The 20093-nt window shown below is 37.1% G+C and overlaps 1 protein-coding gene across 10 annotated transcripts in view; it reads right to left on the reverse strand.

The window, feature by feature from the left end:
• Nucleotides 1-20093, reverse strand: part of ADAM22 (ADAM metallopeptidase domain 22) — a 203987-nt gene that overhangs the window by 70889 nt on the left and 113005 nt on the right. For all 10 annotated transcript variants that reach the window (XM_012779568.2, XM_012779567.2, XM_012779572.2 and 7 more), the window contains exons 5-7: nucleotides 9287-9369; nucleotides 3910-3973; nucleotides 1656-1725 (exon numbers count right to left, since the gene is read on the reverse strand). In XM_012779568.2, coding sequence (XP_012635022.2) covers nucleotides 1656-1725; nucleotides 3910-3973; nucleotides 9287-9369 — 217 coding nt within the window. The remainder of the gene's footprint in view (nucleotides 1-1655; nucleotides 1726-3909; nucleotides 3974-9286; nucleotides 9370-20093) is intronic.

The following is a 20093-nucleotide window of genomic DNA, read 5'->3' on the forward strand; positions in this document are numbered from 1 at the left end:
AGTATAGTTCACAACATTGCCTTTTGACTATTTGACATTTATCTATTCCCTATTTTCTTCTAATTCATAATAGTAAATCATAAGTAATCATAGGAGACAAATATCACCTTAAAAATGACAGTGCCAATTTCTATGAGAAAAGAAAATTAGAAACTAATTGAGACAGACCTGAGTTTTCAAAGAATATCTCCAAAACTCATTGTATAATAATAGCAGCAAAACTGCCAAGTCACCTTTAAAGTTTCTGCTGAAAACGAATCCTGAACAAAAATCTTAAAAAAAAATTATAAGGTTATACAATAGCAAGCCTACAATCAAGTCTTTAGGGGGGAATCTTTATTATTTTAAATATTAATTAATGTTGATTGCTTCCAGTAATACCTATTAAATTGTAGCTTTATTCCCAGGCAGCTAGTCATGATTTATTTTCTTCCCATAATAGGGACTGTAAAAAGTTTCATAAGGTCACTGCAGGAATAGTCTTAAAAGTGTGTGTGAAATGAAAGCACCTATATGCCCATTTGCAGATTTTTCAAAACAGTGAATTTTACAAAATCTTCTATCCCTTTGGCAGCAAGAGAAAGGGTAAGAGTATTTGCTTCTCTTTAGAGGAACTGTAGGATAACAAGAAGTTACAAACTTACTACAGAGAGGAAGGGACCCGTTAGAAAATACTTATTTCATTTTCTGATGAAGAGACAATGTAAACTCCTAAGTGATTTTCTAAGTAGTAGTTTAGGATTTGCTCTAAGGCTGGCAATCATTCCATTTCCCCTTGTTCCTCTCTCCCAGAGTATATTTTCACAGTGTCATATTCCAAAACTTAACTTTGTGGGACCTTGGAAAAGACACACTAGGTGAGCTTCTGTTTCCCCATGCACAAAATGGAAATAATATCAATCTTACAGAGCTTCTGCAAAGATTAAAATGAGATTCAAAATTAGAATAATGAAGGCTCACTAAATAGGGGAGGAACCATCTCCACATCGGCTATTCAGTGTGCCCTGTCTTCAGAAGGAGAAAATGAACGAGTCCAGCAAAGTCAAAGACAAATGCACCCTGCATAATCATGGCTCCACTAAAGAGGCCAAAGTATTAGTGCACTGCTCTTCTTGTCATGTGAAGACTTGGATGCAACCCTCGAATCAATGTCTATGTATAAACTGACCCATAAATATACATGAGAAGAAAAGAGCAATTTTGCAAATAGCACTTAATAATAACAAAGGTTAATCAAGAACAGTTCTTTCTTAAAATGCCGAAGCAAAAAAGATGAGGAAAACAACAAATGGGAAAATGATTGCGTTCATCCCTCGATGAACCACCATTTATTTCACCAAGATGAATTATTACATAATTTATCTATATAGACCAATTCTTACTCTAACATTATTTCTCTAGTACCTTACTTTTCATCTTAAAATTTATTAAAGTTTTCTTTCAATGTGCTTAAGCCACATCTTTCCAAACTCATCCACTATAAAGATGAGGCCAGTTTGCATTTTATTCTCCCTCTTGATGTGACTTGGCTTTCCCTCTAAAATTGCCATGAGCAGATGTGGGCTAATAATATTCTATACATAGATTAGTTCTAAAGCACTAAAGGAATTGTTGAAGCTGTCCTTTAAAGAAAAGTCACTATATGAACATCATACCAGATGGAAGATCATCCAAGGGGAATTCAAACAGTCTGGATTTGTAAACCGAATGAAAATGGAAATCCTCCTGAAATGACATAAGCAACAGGGATTAAGTAAGTACAACCAGATATCTCCAGCCTCAGGCAATCATAGCTGGAGACCCTTAAGAGAACTGTAGCTTGACTATGTATTCTCCTGGGTCCAGAGAGGCAGTAAGCCATGTCACAACCCCTCCTACTCACTCCCATATTCTCCCAGCACCAGAGCAATATCCAATTAGAAGCAAAATGCCTTCACAGACAGAGAAGCCAAGGCCTGCAGTAATGGAAAATAAATGAATGGATCTATTCCCCCAGGAGAAGACATCTGGGAAAATAGGTTAATGTTTTTTTTATGAGTGGTTCCTTTCACAGATTCCTGCCCCTTTTAAAAGTCAGATGGCTTTGGTAGGCAAAGACTACAGCACTAACAATCTTCCTGGTATTGGGAAGCAGGATGTCTGATAGAAGCAGATGCCCAAAGTGGACTCTGCTCCAAAATTCAAGTGTCATATAAAGTGCTATTAAAAAGTAATAGATAAAAAGTCACATTTTTCTTCTAAGAAGAATAAACATTTAAATAACAGAATTTAGTCTGGCTTCATCCAATTACTAAAAAACAATTAGAATATTAAGTTTTATCATATTATTGTAAAAAAAAATCACACTGTCAAGCAAAGTGACAGGACAACAGTGGGTACTCAGAAAATAATGCATAATAACAGATTCCCAGACAAGACTGTTTATGGGTGACAAAACAATGTGCATTCCCTTAAATTACTTGCCTAAGTGTTTGACCAATGTTGTATGATAAGAGGAAAAACATTTGTATGTGCAGAGTTAGAATAAAAGTGTATTATGTTTTTCTGTAGTCTATAATATTGATTTTTTTTTTTTTTTTTGAGACAGGGTCTCCATCTGTTGCCCAGGAGTGCAGTGGCATTAACGTAGCTCACAGCAACAACAAACTCCTGGGCTCAAGTGATCCTCCTGCCTCAGCCTCCCAAGTAGCTGGGACTACAGGGACATGCCACCATGCCCGGCTAATTTTTCTATTTTTTATAGAGACAGGGGTTCTCAATCTTGCTCAGGCTGGTCTTGAACCTCTAGCCTCAAGCAATCCTCCCACCTCAGCCTCCCAAAGTGCTAAGGATGACAGGTGTGAGCCACCATGCCCAGCCTCAAACCTTTTCTAATCTGTAGAAAATGAATGTTTCAACTAAAGTGAGAGAGAAAATTAAGAAGACCTAGGTTTCTCTAAACTTCATTTGCATAGGGCCTTAAAAGCAAAGAACAAGAGAGAAAAATCTGGAATCTGGAAAAGAGGGGAGGGGTGAAAAATCAAATATGTGCAGATTTGATTTATTATAAACTGGAAGTTTGTGTTTCCCCAAAATGTATATGTTGAAGCTCTAAACCCTCAGTGTGACTTTATCTGGAGACAGGGCCTGGAAGGAGATGGTAAAGGTTAAATGAGGTCATAACAGTGGGACCCTCATTCAATATAGCTGGTTGGTACCCTTTTAAGAAGAGGAGAAGACAACCAAAGTTCTCTCTCTCTCTGCCATGTGAGAACAGTGTGAAGGCAGCTGTCTGCAACTCAAAGAGAAAGCCTTCACCAGATACCAACCCTGCTAGCACCTTGATCTTGGACTTCCAGTCCTCAGAAGTATGATACAATGAATTTCTGTGGTTTAAGTATTTTGCTGTGGTAGCTCAGTCAGACTAGGACAGATCATAGCACATTAGGGTAGAGATGGAAATAGAGGCTTCAGAACTCTTCAGAGGCAAAATATTGTATTTCCAATATAAAAGAGAAGGAAACAAAAGACATTTCAATAAAACCACTTGTGGTTTTGACTTATTCAATATTTAATTTAAAATACCAACAGTCCCCGACTTACAATTTTTAGACTTAATGATGGGTTTATCAGGATTTAACTCCATCGAAGACCAAGAAGCATCTGGACTTATGATGGTTCAACTTAACAATTTTTTGACTTTAGATGGATTTATTGGAATATTAAATGCATTTATGACTTGAGACATTTTTTACTTATGATGGGTTCATTGGGACAGAGCACCATCGTAAATCAAGGAGCATCTATCTATATGTATATGCTTACCATCCTAATCGTAAGAAATATGAAAATAAAAGAGAAAAAAGAATAGGAAAAAAGTTCTCAGGATAAAGGTTTCCATTTGCCATGACAAAAAGAAGGAACACTTACTTGAGAAGTATCATTTTCTTCTGGCTCAATGAGGTATGTGTGGTTCCCATCATAGAACATCCCACTGCCAAGGACAAGAAAATAATCAGGCATGGCTATCAACTCTCAACTCAGAACAAGATCATTTTAAACTCAGCAGCAGCCAGAGGACCAGTTAACTTCTCAATGCACATTTCCCAGTCTCATTCATCACCACTGGACACAGCACACACCACACACACTGCTGAGACAGCAAGATCCCTCCTTCTGATTCCCCATAAATAGGGTCCCCTCCGTCTGACCCAGCCTCATGCTCAGGCCTGCTATTCTCCAGCTGTTGTCCATTACTCCTCCCTCTAACATATAATTCTAACACTTTAATATGCAAAAATCCATCTGAAGAGCCTGTAAAACTTCAGGACTTTCTCAGATTTCTGGGCTGTGACTCCACGTGATGCTGATGCAGGCTGTCAATAGGGCCTACCTACCACACACTTGGAAGATGCTTAAGTAAAACAATTAAAACATTAGAACAACATGCCATGAACTAAATACCTTACACTCATTTAATCTTTTCTACAAATCTGTAACAGAGGTACAATGACTATCCTTATTTTACAGGTAAGGAAACTGAAGTCCAAAGAGATGAAGTAACTTGTCCAAATTACATAACCAGTGAGAGGAGAGGCAGGAGTAGAGCCCAGGCTGCTGGGTCCATGAACTGCTCATTTGCAATCTGCTACCCATCTTCATTCATTCAGCAGGTATTTATAAAGCACCTACAATGCACTGCTCTAGATGCTGGTGATACAGTAGCAAACAAAACAGACCAATTCTATGTCCTCAAGGTGCTGATGTGCCACAAGTAAAATGAACAAGACTTGTTGATGGATTTGAAATGAAATATGCAAGGAAGAGAAGAGTCAGTGAGGACACCAAGGTCTTGACCTCAGTAGCTGAAAATATGGAGTTGCCATTTAACAAGATGGCCTAACAAAGAGGGAGGACACACAATAAACATATAATAAATAAGTAAATACATATTAGACAGTGATAATTTCTAGGGAGGAAAATAACATAGGTTAAAGGCAATAAATGGGTGTCAGAGGATAGAGTGTGAGAACCAAAGAGAACTGCTGGTTTATACAGGGTCAGAGCAAGGCTTCACAGAAGATGATATGTATGCAAAGACCTGAAAGGAGCAAGAGACGAGCCATGAGGACACCCACACAAAGGGCATTTCAGACACAGCCCAAGGTAAAAGAATCTTGGCATGTTCCAGGAACAGCAAGGAGGCAGCGTGGTTGGAGTGGAGCCAGTGAGGAGCAGAGTGGGGCCATAGTAGGTAGGCTACCCTGAGGGCCTTGGCTTTTGCTCTGAGAGAGACAAGAAGCCACTGCAAGGGTCTAAGCAGAGGGGACACACAATCTCCCTTAAGTTTTAAAATGATCACCCCGGCTGCTCTCTTACAATAATCTTTAGGACTATAAGGATAGAAGCAGGGAATTTATTGCAATAATACAGGCAAAAGAAGATGGTGGCTTAGATTAGAATGGTTATGGTGGAGGTAGTAAGAACTGGTAAAATTTGGAATCCATTCCGAAAGTAAAATGAACAGGACTTGTTGGTGGATTTGAAATGGAACATGAAAGAAAGAGTCAATGAGGATGCCAAGGTCTTGACCTGAGCAGCTGAAAATACGGGGTTGCCATTTAACAAGATGGGCCCAGGGAAGCAGGGTTCAGGGTGCAGGACAAATCAAGAGTTCAGTTTTGGACCTCTCAGGCTGGAGGTGGTTATCAGCCATCTGAGAAATCCTCTGGAGATCATTTAAAGCTACAAATGACCTTGTCTTCCACTTGGAGAAATCCTGATAGTCACTCCTTTTAGGACAACATGATCTTTCTACTGAGATCAGGCCCTTTACAATGCTGAAGAAACTTATTCTGGCATCTGAGGGCAGCAAAGGTGTGATCTTCTAATTTTTCAGTTTTAGGTGGAAATGACTGCTTGACAGGCCAAGGTGTTAGACACAGAATAGTATTTGTCTTTCGTTGATGCCTTAGTGAAATGTTGGTTTCCCTGGGCTATAATTGTAATGGCCTCCAGTTCCACCTCTATCCAAATTCCTTCATTCCTGCTGTAACATCTTCCACATGTCCACAACTTTTATATATGCATAAAATGGCTATGCTCACATCTGCACAGTTTTAAACAACATGTGCTTTCTGAATTTGGATGACACTGCATTTGGAATTTAAAGATAAACAGATGCAGTTTGTACGGATATTACTGACAATATAGCATATGCCTAAGGAATTAGAGGGGGCAGCCCTTTCATAACAGTAGACCAAATATGGCAGTGAACATTATCCCTTCCCCTGCTGAGAATGGGCCAGATTCATCCAGAAAATCACATAAAACCTTTGCCAAAGTTCACATGGCAACACCAACAAAGTAGCAAGCAGATTATTTTGGTTAAATAGTACTGGGTGTTATTCACCCTTGTGTTAGGTTAACGTTCAATGGGAAAATCATTTCTTTTTATTGGGTTTAAACATCATGTACACAGTGTAAAGAAAACATATTCTGCCACCATCTACACCTTGGAAGACTCTGGATTGCTATATGATAATATACCATTATTAATTGCTTATTTAAAAATACACTATTTTGAGAATTGATAACTTGTTATATGTATATAAATTCTAATATATTAAGTGTACAATAGTGTGTACTTCATAAAAACCTGCAACTAGAACGTCATCATGGACCAATTGAGCTAAAATTCAAAAAGGCTGCATCAAAACAAGATTTTGAAAGGAAATAGCCATTCTCACACATTTCCACAAGAGGGCAATGAACTCACATTTGATTCCATCCTTCAAGGTTCCTATAGTTACAGGATTTTGTCACATCAAACATACCAAAATATTGCTTGTTAGTCCTTTGAATCTGAAGAAATGTGCCTTTGCAGGTTCTTTATAGAAAATACATATGAACCCAATTTTTCCCCTTTTATGTCCTTTAACTGAATTCAATAAATCAGAAAAATGAAAAAAAACCTCAATATGCACTTGGTAATTTATAAAGGATGAGTCATGGATGAAATAATATATAGCATATCTAAATCACTATAAATAAGACAATATAAATTACTTAATAATATCCCCCAAAATATTTCTTTCAGAAATTTTTGTTCAAAAGGTTAAATCAAGATGACAATGGAAATATAAGAGGTATAAGTATTTATTTACACAACATGCTCATAAAATTCTAAGAAAGCCCAAAATGGTTGACACAATTCTGACAGTGTTCCTATACACACAGTAAATTCTGTTTATTTTTGTTTAAATTTTTAAAAGTTTCTAAAAGTAAAATTTATTTAGTTAAAACAACTGGGGCAGGATTCTGAGTTCTACTCCTGGACCCAGTTACTATAAATTTCCTAAAAGTTATTTTTCCATCCTTCTTTAAATGACTACATGAGGATTAGTAGCAAGGTATCATTCTTAGGTTCTCAGGTCAGTCAGAACCCTCAGAAGGCACTAATATCATCTCTCTGATTGCCACAATACAGGTCCCATTTGGAAAACCAGAAGGCAAACTGGAACAAGTACTGAGCTCACATTCTGACTTTGGATTGAGATTTTAAAAGGAAGAGAGAGGAAGAACAATAAATCTTATGTTTTATCTCATTCATCTCTCCAGTATGTATGTGCAATCACAAATGTCAACAGGCACAGCTGTACTATTCCTAGGTGAAAGCTGTGCTTGTCTTGAGAGCAGATATAATTTTACTGCTGAAAAGGATGTCAATGTTCCTTTTTCCTAATAAGAAAACAGAAGCTGCCAAATATTAAACATGGATTCTACATTTGCAAAAATCTCTGTATTCAAAGAATTTATTTAAAATAAATAAATTTATACATTTATTTAAAGTAAGTAAAATTGTCTTTTAGAATAAATGACAAGCAAATGGAAGTCTTCCATGCTCTTAGGCACATGGCCTCTCTTCTCTGATTATCAAATAACTCATCCTTATACTCTCTCCCTTCTGCCTACATCCCTACTCCCAGATCCTGGCCAGAGGTGCCACTTGAGCAGTCTAGCTAGATTTTCCAGTCTTTCCCAATAGATCTCTTTTCTAGATTTAAGATCTGCTGATCTAACCTCCCTCCCTTGGATAATTTTATCAAAGCCTATTGTACGCCACCTTCTTTAAGTGACATATCTTGAAAGCTCTCAAGTTCCACCTCTTCTTCAGTGCCAATGCCCAGCTTGCATTTTTCCCATTTTTTTTTAAATTCTCTCTCAAAGAAAAGAAATATACCTATCACATTTCATAGCAAGAAGCTAGGCTGTATTTGCACCCACCCCATGAAACAGAGTTCTCAAGACTCATGTTTGAATTGCCTTAATATTGCTAGTGGCTGGCAAATGGCAGAAACCGAGTAACTGCTTGTTAGATGAAAAAACACATCTCTAACCTGGTAACAGAAAGAAAGTATTTAAGTTTCCCAACAAAAATTTAACAAAACTAAAGTGCTGGCTTGTTCTGTGACAAAAAAAGTAAAACAAACAAGAAGGAAATGAGATAATTTAGTCTGTTAATAAATAGAATGCTGAGGAATGACACAGTAGCTTTATAAGAGGTTACAAAACAAGTAAGAGATAGCCACCTGTGTATCAGTATCATCGACAAGACGGAGGAAGTAATCCATTCCCATGTTCAACATCAGCAGACATTCTTTGATAGTGAAGGTTATGAGAAAGGAAGCAAGGCCCCAAGGAAGGATGAACTCTGTTCCTTGGAGATCTCTGAGAACAGACACAGATCCTCCCACAAATTTGCTGTGAGTTAGGTGGGATTCCAGCTGACTAAAAGGGCTAAAATACATAAGCTCTTAAGGTTACTGGCAGCCTTTTGTCCCTGTGCAAGCCGCCAAGAGTTTCCATCTACTGAAATTTCTATTATTCCAAGAAAATATAAAAATGAATATCAAGGAGAAGTAGGAGTAGAATTGTTATCAAGGGGCTAAACATCCACAGAAATAGAAGCCAAAGTTATCCAAATCACTCGTTTCTAAATTTGGATGAAACCAGAAAAGTGCTTCGAATATCACTATAAAATATATTATAATTCAAAAGCTTTTGGTTTCTGTAACTGTTCATTTAAAAATCTTCTTGGTTTATAAAACATAAGAGAGAAACAAATCAGATCCATCACTGATTTAAAATTATTCTTGACACAAAATAGGGAGTTCTATTCCAGTGCATTAAAAATAAAGTTATTATTAGCTTGTATGCCTAATGTTAAACACAAAAAAAAAAAAAGAAAAAGAAAAATAAAGTTATTGAAAGAATGAACAGTACAAATAAATTTTTAAACACTTACTGAAGTCCATGGCATGTTGACAATGCAACAAATGAGGCAGGGTTTCCTCGGATATGGCCCTGGTAGTAACAGTGCTCTCCTCCCTGAAAATAGAAATAGAGGACGTAAGCCTCTGCCGTCACAAGAATTAGCCACGTCATTTCACAGGAGGTTTCTGCTAACACTGCATCTCCATATCTAAAGCTGTGAACAATATTTCATTATTCAGATTAGCATTATCAAATCATTTCTAACAGAATTATTCATAAACACTCCAAGTGAGCTGAATCTAAATCAAAAGGCAGGGAAATAAAAGTTGACTTAACTTTCCTTTTATGTAGGAGATATTAGAGGAACAAAGAAACAGATATTGAAATAGGCATGTGGTCCTTGCAGAAGAATAAGTTTAATCATCTATTTCCATAGTTATAAGATACTAGATCTTGAGCAGCAGCAAAGCAATGCTCCCTCACATGGAGCTAAGTAAAAATGAATATAAATCCTTAAATTATACCGATAGAGGAAAATGCCTGTTTCTACTGTGTTATATCAAAACTTGACCGTCAGACAAGTTTATACTATTCTTTTTTTCAAACTAGGAATGGCTTTACTGATAAGCTGCCACATGTAGGGTTTGAAATTGTGAAGTATCGTCTAGCAACCAGTAACACTAACTAAATCCTACTAAGAGAGACCCAATGTTCTTTTAATTACACGTGCCTGGAAAATAGGATAAATTACATGTGCCTGGAAATAGGATAAATCCTCTGCCATCTTAGGGTGTCACCTTTTAAAACTTGATACAGAGTGTGGTCTATAGACCGTTAAGCAATGACATCACCAGGAGCTTGTTAGAAATGCAGAATCTCAGGCCCCACCCCAGACCTACTGTACCAGAATCTGCATTTTAACAAGGTCTCTAGGTGATTCATGCACACATTAAAGTTTGAGAAGCTCTGCTTTAAATGGCCTTTTCCCATTCTCCCACTAATCTTCTATTTCTTCAGTGGCTGAAAGCTTCTAATTAAATTGACTCACTGCGATGTGAAAGAGTGAAGTAGAAAGGACTGACAGAATGAGGGGTTTAAAGGGGTAAATATTACTTACTTCAGTTTGGCTTAAGGATTAACCCTACTTAAAATATTCAGTGCTTCACAAAAGGAGAGGAGAGAACAGGAAGACATAAGATGTAAAAGGGCCAAAGACATTTTCTCCACCAGAATTCCAAAGAAAGCAGCACGGCCTAAAACTGCTGCTCCTCATGAGATAATCCCACAGAAGCTGGTGAATCTCAGCTTTGGGGAGGAGGCCGAGAGCATGCAAAATGGTACACGATATAATCCCTAACCCTATGCCACCCCTCCAAATTCCCAGGGGAGTCACTGAACACTGTGAACTGAGCATTGTGGTTAGATTTGATGGAGGAGAAGGTATAAGGGTACTTCACATTGGGGTCGGACATGGGATGGAACCCAGAAGGTTGCAGGGACTTGGGGGCAGAAACAAGTCCTGGACACCAGGATATGGGGCACTGACTTCATGGAGAGGATCATTGTAGCATAGATGTTTAATGACACATGCGATCTTGGCTCCTTCCTTTACTAGCTGTACAATCCCAAGAAAGTTAGAGAACTTGCCAGTGTCTCAGTTTCCTCATCTGTGAAATGGGAATAATTATCTCATTGGGTTGTTACAAGGATTAAATGAGTTAATAGGCAAACAGGGTTTAGAATAAGGCTTGGCCCCTGGGAAGCACTCAAATGCTCACTGCTATGATAATTACTCTGTTGTTCTACTCCATTTACATACATGGTCACATTAAATTCTCACATCAATCCTACAAAGAAATATTGTTATCCATCCCTATTCTACAGAGGCGGCCACAATCTCTAAGAGCCAAGGTTGTCTACCTTAGAAGTTTACAAGTAGAGATGAAAACTTTATGTGAACATAAGGCCTGTGTCTTTCCCCCTACACTATTTTTGAGTTGAACCTAGACCTGTGGGTTATGCAATGTAAATGTAAATTTTCCCATAGGCAGATGTATTTTATTATTTTATTCTATTCTGTTTTGTTCTAGTCTAGGCTAGTTCTAGGTTATTAAGTATGAAATGTCCGATTTCCTTAAGTACTAAATTTGACAGTTAAGGTATCTTTGACATTTCACTTTAACACTTCTTATTTTATTTTTATTGTGAAGGTACACCCTCAGTCTTGCAAACACACATTTTGGCTTGTGATTATCTGTCAAAATTTTTAGAGCGATTTTTGTGAAACTATGAATATGTCAAAAATTCGTGTTATTTTCAAATATGAGTTCCATCATGGAACCAATGCAGCACAGACAGCTTGAAATAGCAACAAAGTGCTTGGGAAGGATGTGGCTAATGAACACACAGTACACTAATGGTTTGAGAAGTTCCGTTCTAGTGATTTTAACCTTGAAAATGAGCCACATGGATGATCTGAAACCAAGGTGGATAATGAGGAGCTGAAAATTATAGTGGAAGCAAATCCATCTCAACCTATGTGTGAATTAGCAGCAAGGTTTGATGTTACTATTCCAACAATATGGGACCCTTTGAAACAAATGAGCAAGGTAAAGAAGCTGGATAGATGGGATTCACATGAATTAAACAAGCATCAGAAGAGAAGTTGTCTCAAACTTGCCTTTCTTTGCTGTCATGACATAAAGGCGAACAATTTCTACACCACATTGTTACATGTGATGAAACATGGATTCTTTTTGACAATCACAAGAGTTTGGCACAATGGGTGGACACAGACTAAGTGGCAACACAGTCCAAAACCAAATATCCATCAAAAAATAAAAAATAAAAAACTAATCATGTCTGTTAGGTATTCTAATACAGCTTCATGAAACCTGGTCATCGATTACAGTGGATGTCTACTGCAACCAACTGGATGAAATAAGGAGGATGTTTATGATTAAGCAACTAAGATTGGTCAACAGAGACAGGCCAATCCTCTTGCAAAACAACATTTGACCACATGTCACACAAACAACACTCAGACTACAGAGGCTGGACTTGGAAACTCTGTCATCTACCATATTCACCAGACTTTGCACAACTGACTACCACTTCTTCCAGCCTTTGGACCACTTCTTGCAAGTAAAAATATACGTTGATTAACTGCACTGCTTCTTGTTTGAGATATATTAATAATAAACTACACTTGATTTAAAATCTGATATTTCATATTCAATGACCTATTTTTTTTTTTTTTAGTAGGGCTGGGGGTAAATTGAACAGAAGTTAAAATATCTTCTCTTGGGCTGTTGGACTGTCAAAGTGTACACAGATTAGATTATAAGTGCATGAGTGGACATTATGATTCAGATGACCCTGATTTTCTGTATATATCTGATTGAACCAGGTATCAACTTTGTATTGGCCAGGCATGAAAGAGTAACAGTCAATGAGGTGACATGGATAGAGAACTGTGTGTTTCCCTATACTGGACAGTGACTAATCCAATCAGACCTTCTCTTCTCAGAAGTCTAATACTCACAGTGAGCAGTAACAGAAAGATGGTAGAAACAAAGACAAGAAAGTAGAAATAGAGAGAAGTACAAACAAAGAAGATAACTGCAAGAAATACGATACCAGTTTAGGAAACAATGGAAGTTGACAGTCTTTGAATGTGGGGGAAATATGAGAGTGGCAAAACATACAAGAATTTTTATAAATTACTGAAGTTTTCTTTAAAAAAATAACTCTGGAAACATATCATATTAAATCATAAGAAGGACAAATAATTCATTTTTTAAAACAAACCTCCATTACATTGGGGAGAATTAAATAGATGATTAGACATTGGAAAACAATCTTTCACTAAATTCCAATTCTGAAAAACAGGAGTCAATCCAAACACAGCGTATGATCAGGCGCCATCTGCACAAAAGCCTAACACTGCAAATGAAGAGCTCAATGTGGTTGAATCAGTATCAAATGTTTCCATGACACTTCAAGAGAAGCATAAACATGGGGGGGGGGACTCAATTTGGGCTACTATAATTCAAATTTTGAGCCTCTCAAATGGTGATATAAGTAATTCTTATAAATAATGGTGAAAGTTCATTTTGTACTGAGATAATTTTCGGGGATTATTCACCATAAATCAGTAAGTATTTAAACTAAGTAGCAATGAAGTGTCTTGTTTTTCCTTTAACATGCCTGGAAATATTTTTTAGTCCAAGGTAGAGGCTTTAATGTTAAAGGGCTTCCTTAACTTCTATAACTATTATTAAATTTTAACATAAGTAAAATAAATTTAATAGTTTTTTTACATAATTATTTTACCTATTATTTTAAAATAATACACAGAAGTGGCAAAATTTCTATGAACTGAGAGGACAGATGGTGAAGAATAAAACTGTTCCCCTCATACATATCATTTAACTGTAGTTTTCTTCTAAAAGGTAAGAATTATTGACAGATTTTATGCACCATGTCAGGAATAGTCTATTCGTATTTGAGTAGATGTGTATATATCTTGAGAAAGTTGGTTTTAGTGGTCTTTATTGAAACATAATTTTTAATAAAATTCAGTTTATTACTTTCAAATGCATGCCATATTTTATAACAGATATAAATGCAAAGAAATACAATTTTATTTGTCCCTTTCACTATCTATTAAAATTTGAAATGCACCTACTTTACCAGGCCCATGTGTAGTAGCCACTCCTACATGTGTATTGACAGACTAACACATATATCCTTTTCAGTGTACAATTGCTTTTACACTATGCACACTGTTTGACTACTTGATTATTTTTCCTTAAGATAAGCTTGGCATTTTTCTATATCAATACCTTATTTTTTTATGATGGCATAATATTACATTATAGGGGTAAACCATAATTCATACAGTCCTATACTAATGGACATTTAGATAATCTCCTTTTTTTGCTGTTATGTTTCAACAAACATTCTTTTATATGTTTCTGTGGGCTTCTGTAAGTATACATGTAGAAGAGACTACGAGACATGGGCCTGGCAAATGAAATAGGTGCATTTTAAATCTTAATAGTTAATGGGACAAATATAATTATATTTCTTTGCATTTATAGCCGTTTTAAAATATGGCTTGCATTTGAGAGTAATAAACTGAATTTTATTAAAAATTATATGTTTCAATAAAGACCACTCAAACCAACTTTCTGAAGTCTTATTATAAATGTTCTCCATATCTTTATATGACTTTTGAGGAAGCCAAAAGATGCTGTATGGAAATAGGTATTATATATAATAATCTAAGACAAATGTTGTAGGAAAAGAGAAAAGCCAGCACCTCCTAATAGAGTTGGGCTCTTTATTAGGCTGCCAGTCATAGCTTTATTCCTTATTGTCTCCTTTGTTCCAGAAATAAATCCATGTCCTTGAAACTTTCTTCATACTCTTTGATTTAATAACATAGTCATAACAGTACAGATGCTTATTTTTAGCTTATTAGTTATAGCTAAAAGAACATTCACCTCTATAAAAATGAATTATATGATAGTTCATATGTCTATATATTGGTTTATCATCACAATGGGGGTAAAGAGCTTATTGCAATTTTTATTCTAGGTAATTCAAAATAATCATTCATTTGTAAAATTCAAAGACATACCACATTCTTATTAAACAGCCGGCAAGATCTCAAAAGAAAAACGGAACTTATCACAAATATGATGAGATGATAACACAAAGTAAGTTACACAGCCTAGGCTACAAAATGATGAAAACCCAATAAAGGGAACCAATTGGAGTAAAGCTGTGAGGCCACAGTCATTTGTCCTTTATCAAGAACCTCAAAGGAAACTCTACAACTTGAACAGCTCTAAGATAGGCCTGGACTACTTCCTCCGAAAAGCCTTCTCAAATTCCCTCCTTCTTACAAATTACTTCCCACTAACCCCTCCTCTCAATTGTCATACTATTTTTTAATTGCAACATCTCTGTCTACCTTAATGCCTGTTTCTGCCTTATTTCTAAACTAGACAATGGTCTCCTTTCAGAGAAGCACATTTGCCTGATTTATATTCATATACCCACATGTTCTGTTGGAGCAAGTGCCTCTCTGAATCTCAGGCTCTTCATCAATAAATGGAACAACATCTAGCCAAGCTACCTCACAAGGGTATACAGGAGATTCCATGAGATAAACTGAAGTACACTGTAAACTGCTATATAAATACGTGAAGAGGTGCAGTCAGGCAATATTTACTAAATGAGGATTGCTATAGTGTCCTTCGAGCTATGATTCTCATGCTTTGTTAAGAGTTAAGACTAACAACTCAGGGCATTGATAACGCAGATCACTGTGTCTCTTGCCCTGAAAGTTTGTTTAGGCAGCTCTGAGGTGAGACCCAAAAATCTGCATTTTAATAAATACTTCATGTTTTTCATACTCCAAGAATACATACACAAAAGGAAGTGTTTCTCAGCCTGGGAGCTTTTAAAATCCCAGGCTGTACTCCAAAACAATTAAATCATGATCTCTGAGGATGGCACGCAGGCATCAGCATCTTTTTAAGTCCCCCCAGTGATGATTCAATGCAGCTGCAGTGCTCGAGAACCCTGCATGAGAGAGATGCTGTTTAACAGCAGTTTCTCCAAACTGGCTCTCAGCATCACCATGGAGGGTTTTTCAAACCAACCGATTCCCAGGCTTTCCCTCAGACCTACGGGATCAGAATCACCAAGGAGACAGGGAGCCAGGTTTTTTTTATAGTTGCAAAAAGTTCCCCAGGTGATTTTGATGATCATATTTGGAATTGTTGCACCTGACAATATTCAACGCCAAACCATCCCTGTGCAGATGATACCAGAAAGACGGATCTTTCAGAGAATGAGTGTGTCTACCATATCCTGGGAATTCTGCTTGGTGAACTATGTGACAGTTCATGATGACTGATGAGGTGGTTATTATTTTCTCCATTTTACAAGTGAGAAAACATATTTAGAGAGGTCTTTCACACGCAGGTATGCCTGAAGCAGAGTCAAGCCTCTTTACACTGAGTGGTTCTCAAAGGATGGTTCTCAGCCTAATAGCATCAATGTCAGCTTGCTAGAAATGCAAATTCTCAAACCCTACCCGAGACATCTTCAGAAGCTCTGAGGACATGGCCCAGCCACTTGTGGGTTAGCCAGTGCTCCAGGTGATTTCACTGTACTCTAAAATTTGAGAACAACACTTTACACTTACACCTGCCTCTCATTCTGAAGCTCCTCACCACTGAGCCCACTGAAATCCTCCACTACCAGTCCTGAGCAGATCCTTCCTGGAGCAGAAAGGATGTAGGCAGCCAAAGCTGTTCTCTCCTTTTCTTGTTCCTTAAAAAACAGTTGGCTTTATCAGAAACAAAATGGAAGGTAAGAGGTGAGATAATATGTATGAATTCTGCCTCATATACAACCAGGAAGAGCAGGACTGGTTTTTTGTAGGTGCTGGTCAGAGGATACCATACAAGATGCTTTGGACTGAATTAAACGAAGTGAAGTGATCAAATGTCCAGACTGCCTGTCTACAGGGTTTCCCAGGACGCTGGTCTTTCAGCATTAAATCTGTGAAAGTCACAGGCAAACAGGGATGATTTGGTCATGCCTAAAGGGCAAAGCCAGTGAAGACACCTCCAGATCAAAACAGCCCTCTGCAACCCTTATCCTCCTACTCTGCTCCCTGGGTCATAGCCCTCTCACCCTCCATGGGCACAAGTCTTAGAGCCAGCCTTTTGCCATGCAGATTGGGGCTCATGCCAGTTACCCTCCTCAAGTGGGACCCTTCCTCACCCTGCTCTGGTACCACAGTTCTCAACCCTGGAAGCACATTAGTATCACGTGGGAAATTCTTAGGAGAAAATACACAGTTTCACCGCCATATCAATTACATCAGAACCTCTGGAAGGTGAGACCTGGGCATTTTGTGAATCTGCCCAGATGATTCCAACATGCTGCCATGGCTGGGAACCTCTGCTCGGCCAATAGCACCTTTCAGGAACTACATCCCCATCCTTGAACACTACTGCACCCTGGATTCCTCCCAGGGTTATGCACTGCCCAGACTTATGTCTGTGGCTGTACTGCTGCAGTCTATTCCCCCAGGTGCTTGCCAATAATCCACTGATCTATACAAATACCTGTCAAAATCCTTACCAGTGCATGCCAAAATGAGAAAAATAAGTACAACATAGTCATTTTTTTCATAAAACTGCATGTATTTAATTTTTTAAAAACTGTATGTTGGCCAGGCATGCAATCCTAGCACTCTGGGAGGCCAAGGTGGGAGGATCGCTAGAGATCAGGAGTTCAAGACCAGCCTGAGCAAGATCGAGACCCCATCTCTACTAAAAAAAAAAAAAAAAAATTAGCTGGAAAACTAAAAATATATAGAAAAAGCCGGGCGTGGTGACACATGCCTGTAGTCCCAGCTACTCGGGAGGCTGAGGCAGAAAGATTGCTTGAGCCTAGGAGTTTGAGGTTGTCATGAGCTAGGCTGATGCCATGGCACTCTAGCCCAGGCAACAGAGCGAGACCCTGTCTCTAAATAAATAAATGAATAGGGCAAATATTGCCCATTCTATCACAGCTACCATCTCTCTCATTTATACTACTGCTTGACACTTTCGGGTATTTGTGTTTGCTACCCCATTCCAAGGTATAATTGCTCAAGCAGCCTCCAAACAATCCTCACTCCACTATCTAAAGCTAAATGGTCATCCAAAATCTCCATACCATTTTAAGATTCATTGATTAGACTGGGATTTTATAGTATAGCCATCAATCAAAAAGACATCTTAAAAACTAAAAAAAAAGATAAATCTAGCCAACTAAAAAGAAAATACTTTCATTTAAAAGACGCATGGTTTCTGTCGAAGAGAAAAAATGTATTACAGCAAAAGTTTCTACAAGAAAAAATAACTAGTAAACCACCAGATATAAAGAAAAATGGTAAGAAAAGTTAATCTTATGAGAAAATGGTAAATACCATAAAATATAGAGGCTATAACTTTTTTATGAGCTCATAAGTTAAAAATAATAAGCCCACCAAGGACAAAAGACACAGTGAGCTTAAAAATCTATTTTTATTGTTGTACAGGAGTCTCTCCTTACTGATTTCACCTGGGTAATGACAACTGTGGAAAATAAAGTATGAAAACTGATATGGAGGTTCCCAGGAGATACAGTTCACAAGTACCCTAAGTGAACAACTGTTAAAGTCTTTTGAGATGCACTGCATTTCCAAAAGGTACAGACTGACTTTCTCTCCTCTTGTATGTAGGCTTAGGTACCACCAGCAGATATTCTAATGGTTTTTATATTAGTTATAATAAAATAAAATGCCTTCTGTATTAGTTTTTAATGGCTGAAGTAAAAATTACTACAAACTGGGTGGCTCCAAACAACAGAAATTTCATTCTTTCATATTTCTGGAGGCCAGAAGCCTGAAATCAAGGTGTCGGCACAGTTCCTTCTGAAAGCTCTATGGAAGAATACTTCCTTGCTTCTTCCTAACTTCTAGTGGTTGCCAACAATCCTCAGTGTTCACTGATTTATAGGCACATCCTTCCAATTTCTCCCCATATATCTCTGTGTCTCTACATCTAAACTTCCCTCTTATAAAGACACCAGTCATTGGATTAGGGCCCACCCTAATCTAGGATGACTTTGTCTTAACTTTATTACATCTATAAAGACCCTATTTCAAAATAAGGTCATATTCATGGATACCAGGGGAAATGAATTTTGACATTATTTGACCCAGTAAAACCTCTCATTGCTTTAAAAATGGCTAAGTGAATTTTCATAATCACAATCCAGGGATTTTGCTTCTAAGAAGCTTGACTCACTTGTATAAACTAGAGGAGTCTACCAGGGCATCATTCATCTAATAAGATTAACCTGTATCTTAATTACCTATAATCACCCATTCTAGTTTCCTACCACCTCATTTGAAAATACTCATTATTTTTACACAAATATAGAAAACCTGATCTTCCACTCTATTAAGTTAAATAGAGGTTCCCAAATTGCTTTTTTTAAAGCAAAGAATAGTCAAGAGAAATTATTTATTTTAAAGCAAATAGTCAAGAGAAATTATTTTTCAGCTGTTTGTAATCACTGCAAACACATTAATATAACAAATGTCTTATTGGATTACTAAAAAAATTTAGGTTCCCACAAAATGTTCTTCAGCAATAAATCACTAATGCAGAGAGTGTATTTATCAGGTTCTCCGAAATGTAGTTCTAAATTGGGAGAATGGAAAATCAATGTGGACCACATACAGTGACTATATAGCTACAAACTTATAAAATTATAACTCTTTCCAGGAAACCACTAAATCAGTGTACCTTTTTACAAATAATAAAATTTAAATGTGTTGCTCTATATGGATTTTTTTAGCATAAGGAATGTATATCATCTAAAACCTTACTCTGTAGTTGATGTTTAATTATTAACAGGAAGAAATATAATTGACCTAAAGACAGTTGCAGAAAAAGAAAACATATTTGGGCATCCTTAAAATAAAGAAAAAGATTTTTGTTACAACTGAAAAGATTTTTTGTTGTTTTTTTACTTTTGTTATTTATTTTTATTTCAGCATATTACGCAGGTACAAATGTTTAGGTTACATATATTGCCTTTGTCCTGTCTGAGTCAGAGCTTCAAGCACATCCATCCCCCAGAAAGGTGTGCATCGCACTATGTAATACATACCCAGCCCCTCCTCCCATAAATGTTATTATTTGTCCACTTAAATGTTGATCAGTTAATATACCAATTTGCTGGTGAGTACATGTGGTACTTATTTTTCCATT

Source organism: Microcebus murinus, chromosome 9, assembly GCF_040939455.1.
Source record: "Microcebus murinus isolate Inina chromosome 9, M.murinus_Inina_mat1.0, whole genome shotgun sequence".
In the NCBI taxonomy this organism is placed as follows: Eukaryota; Metazoa; Chordata; class Mammalia; order Primates; family Cheirogaleidae; genus Microcebus; species Microcebus murinus.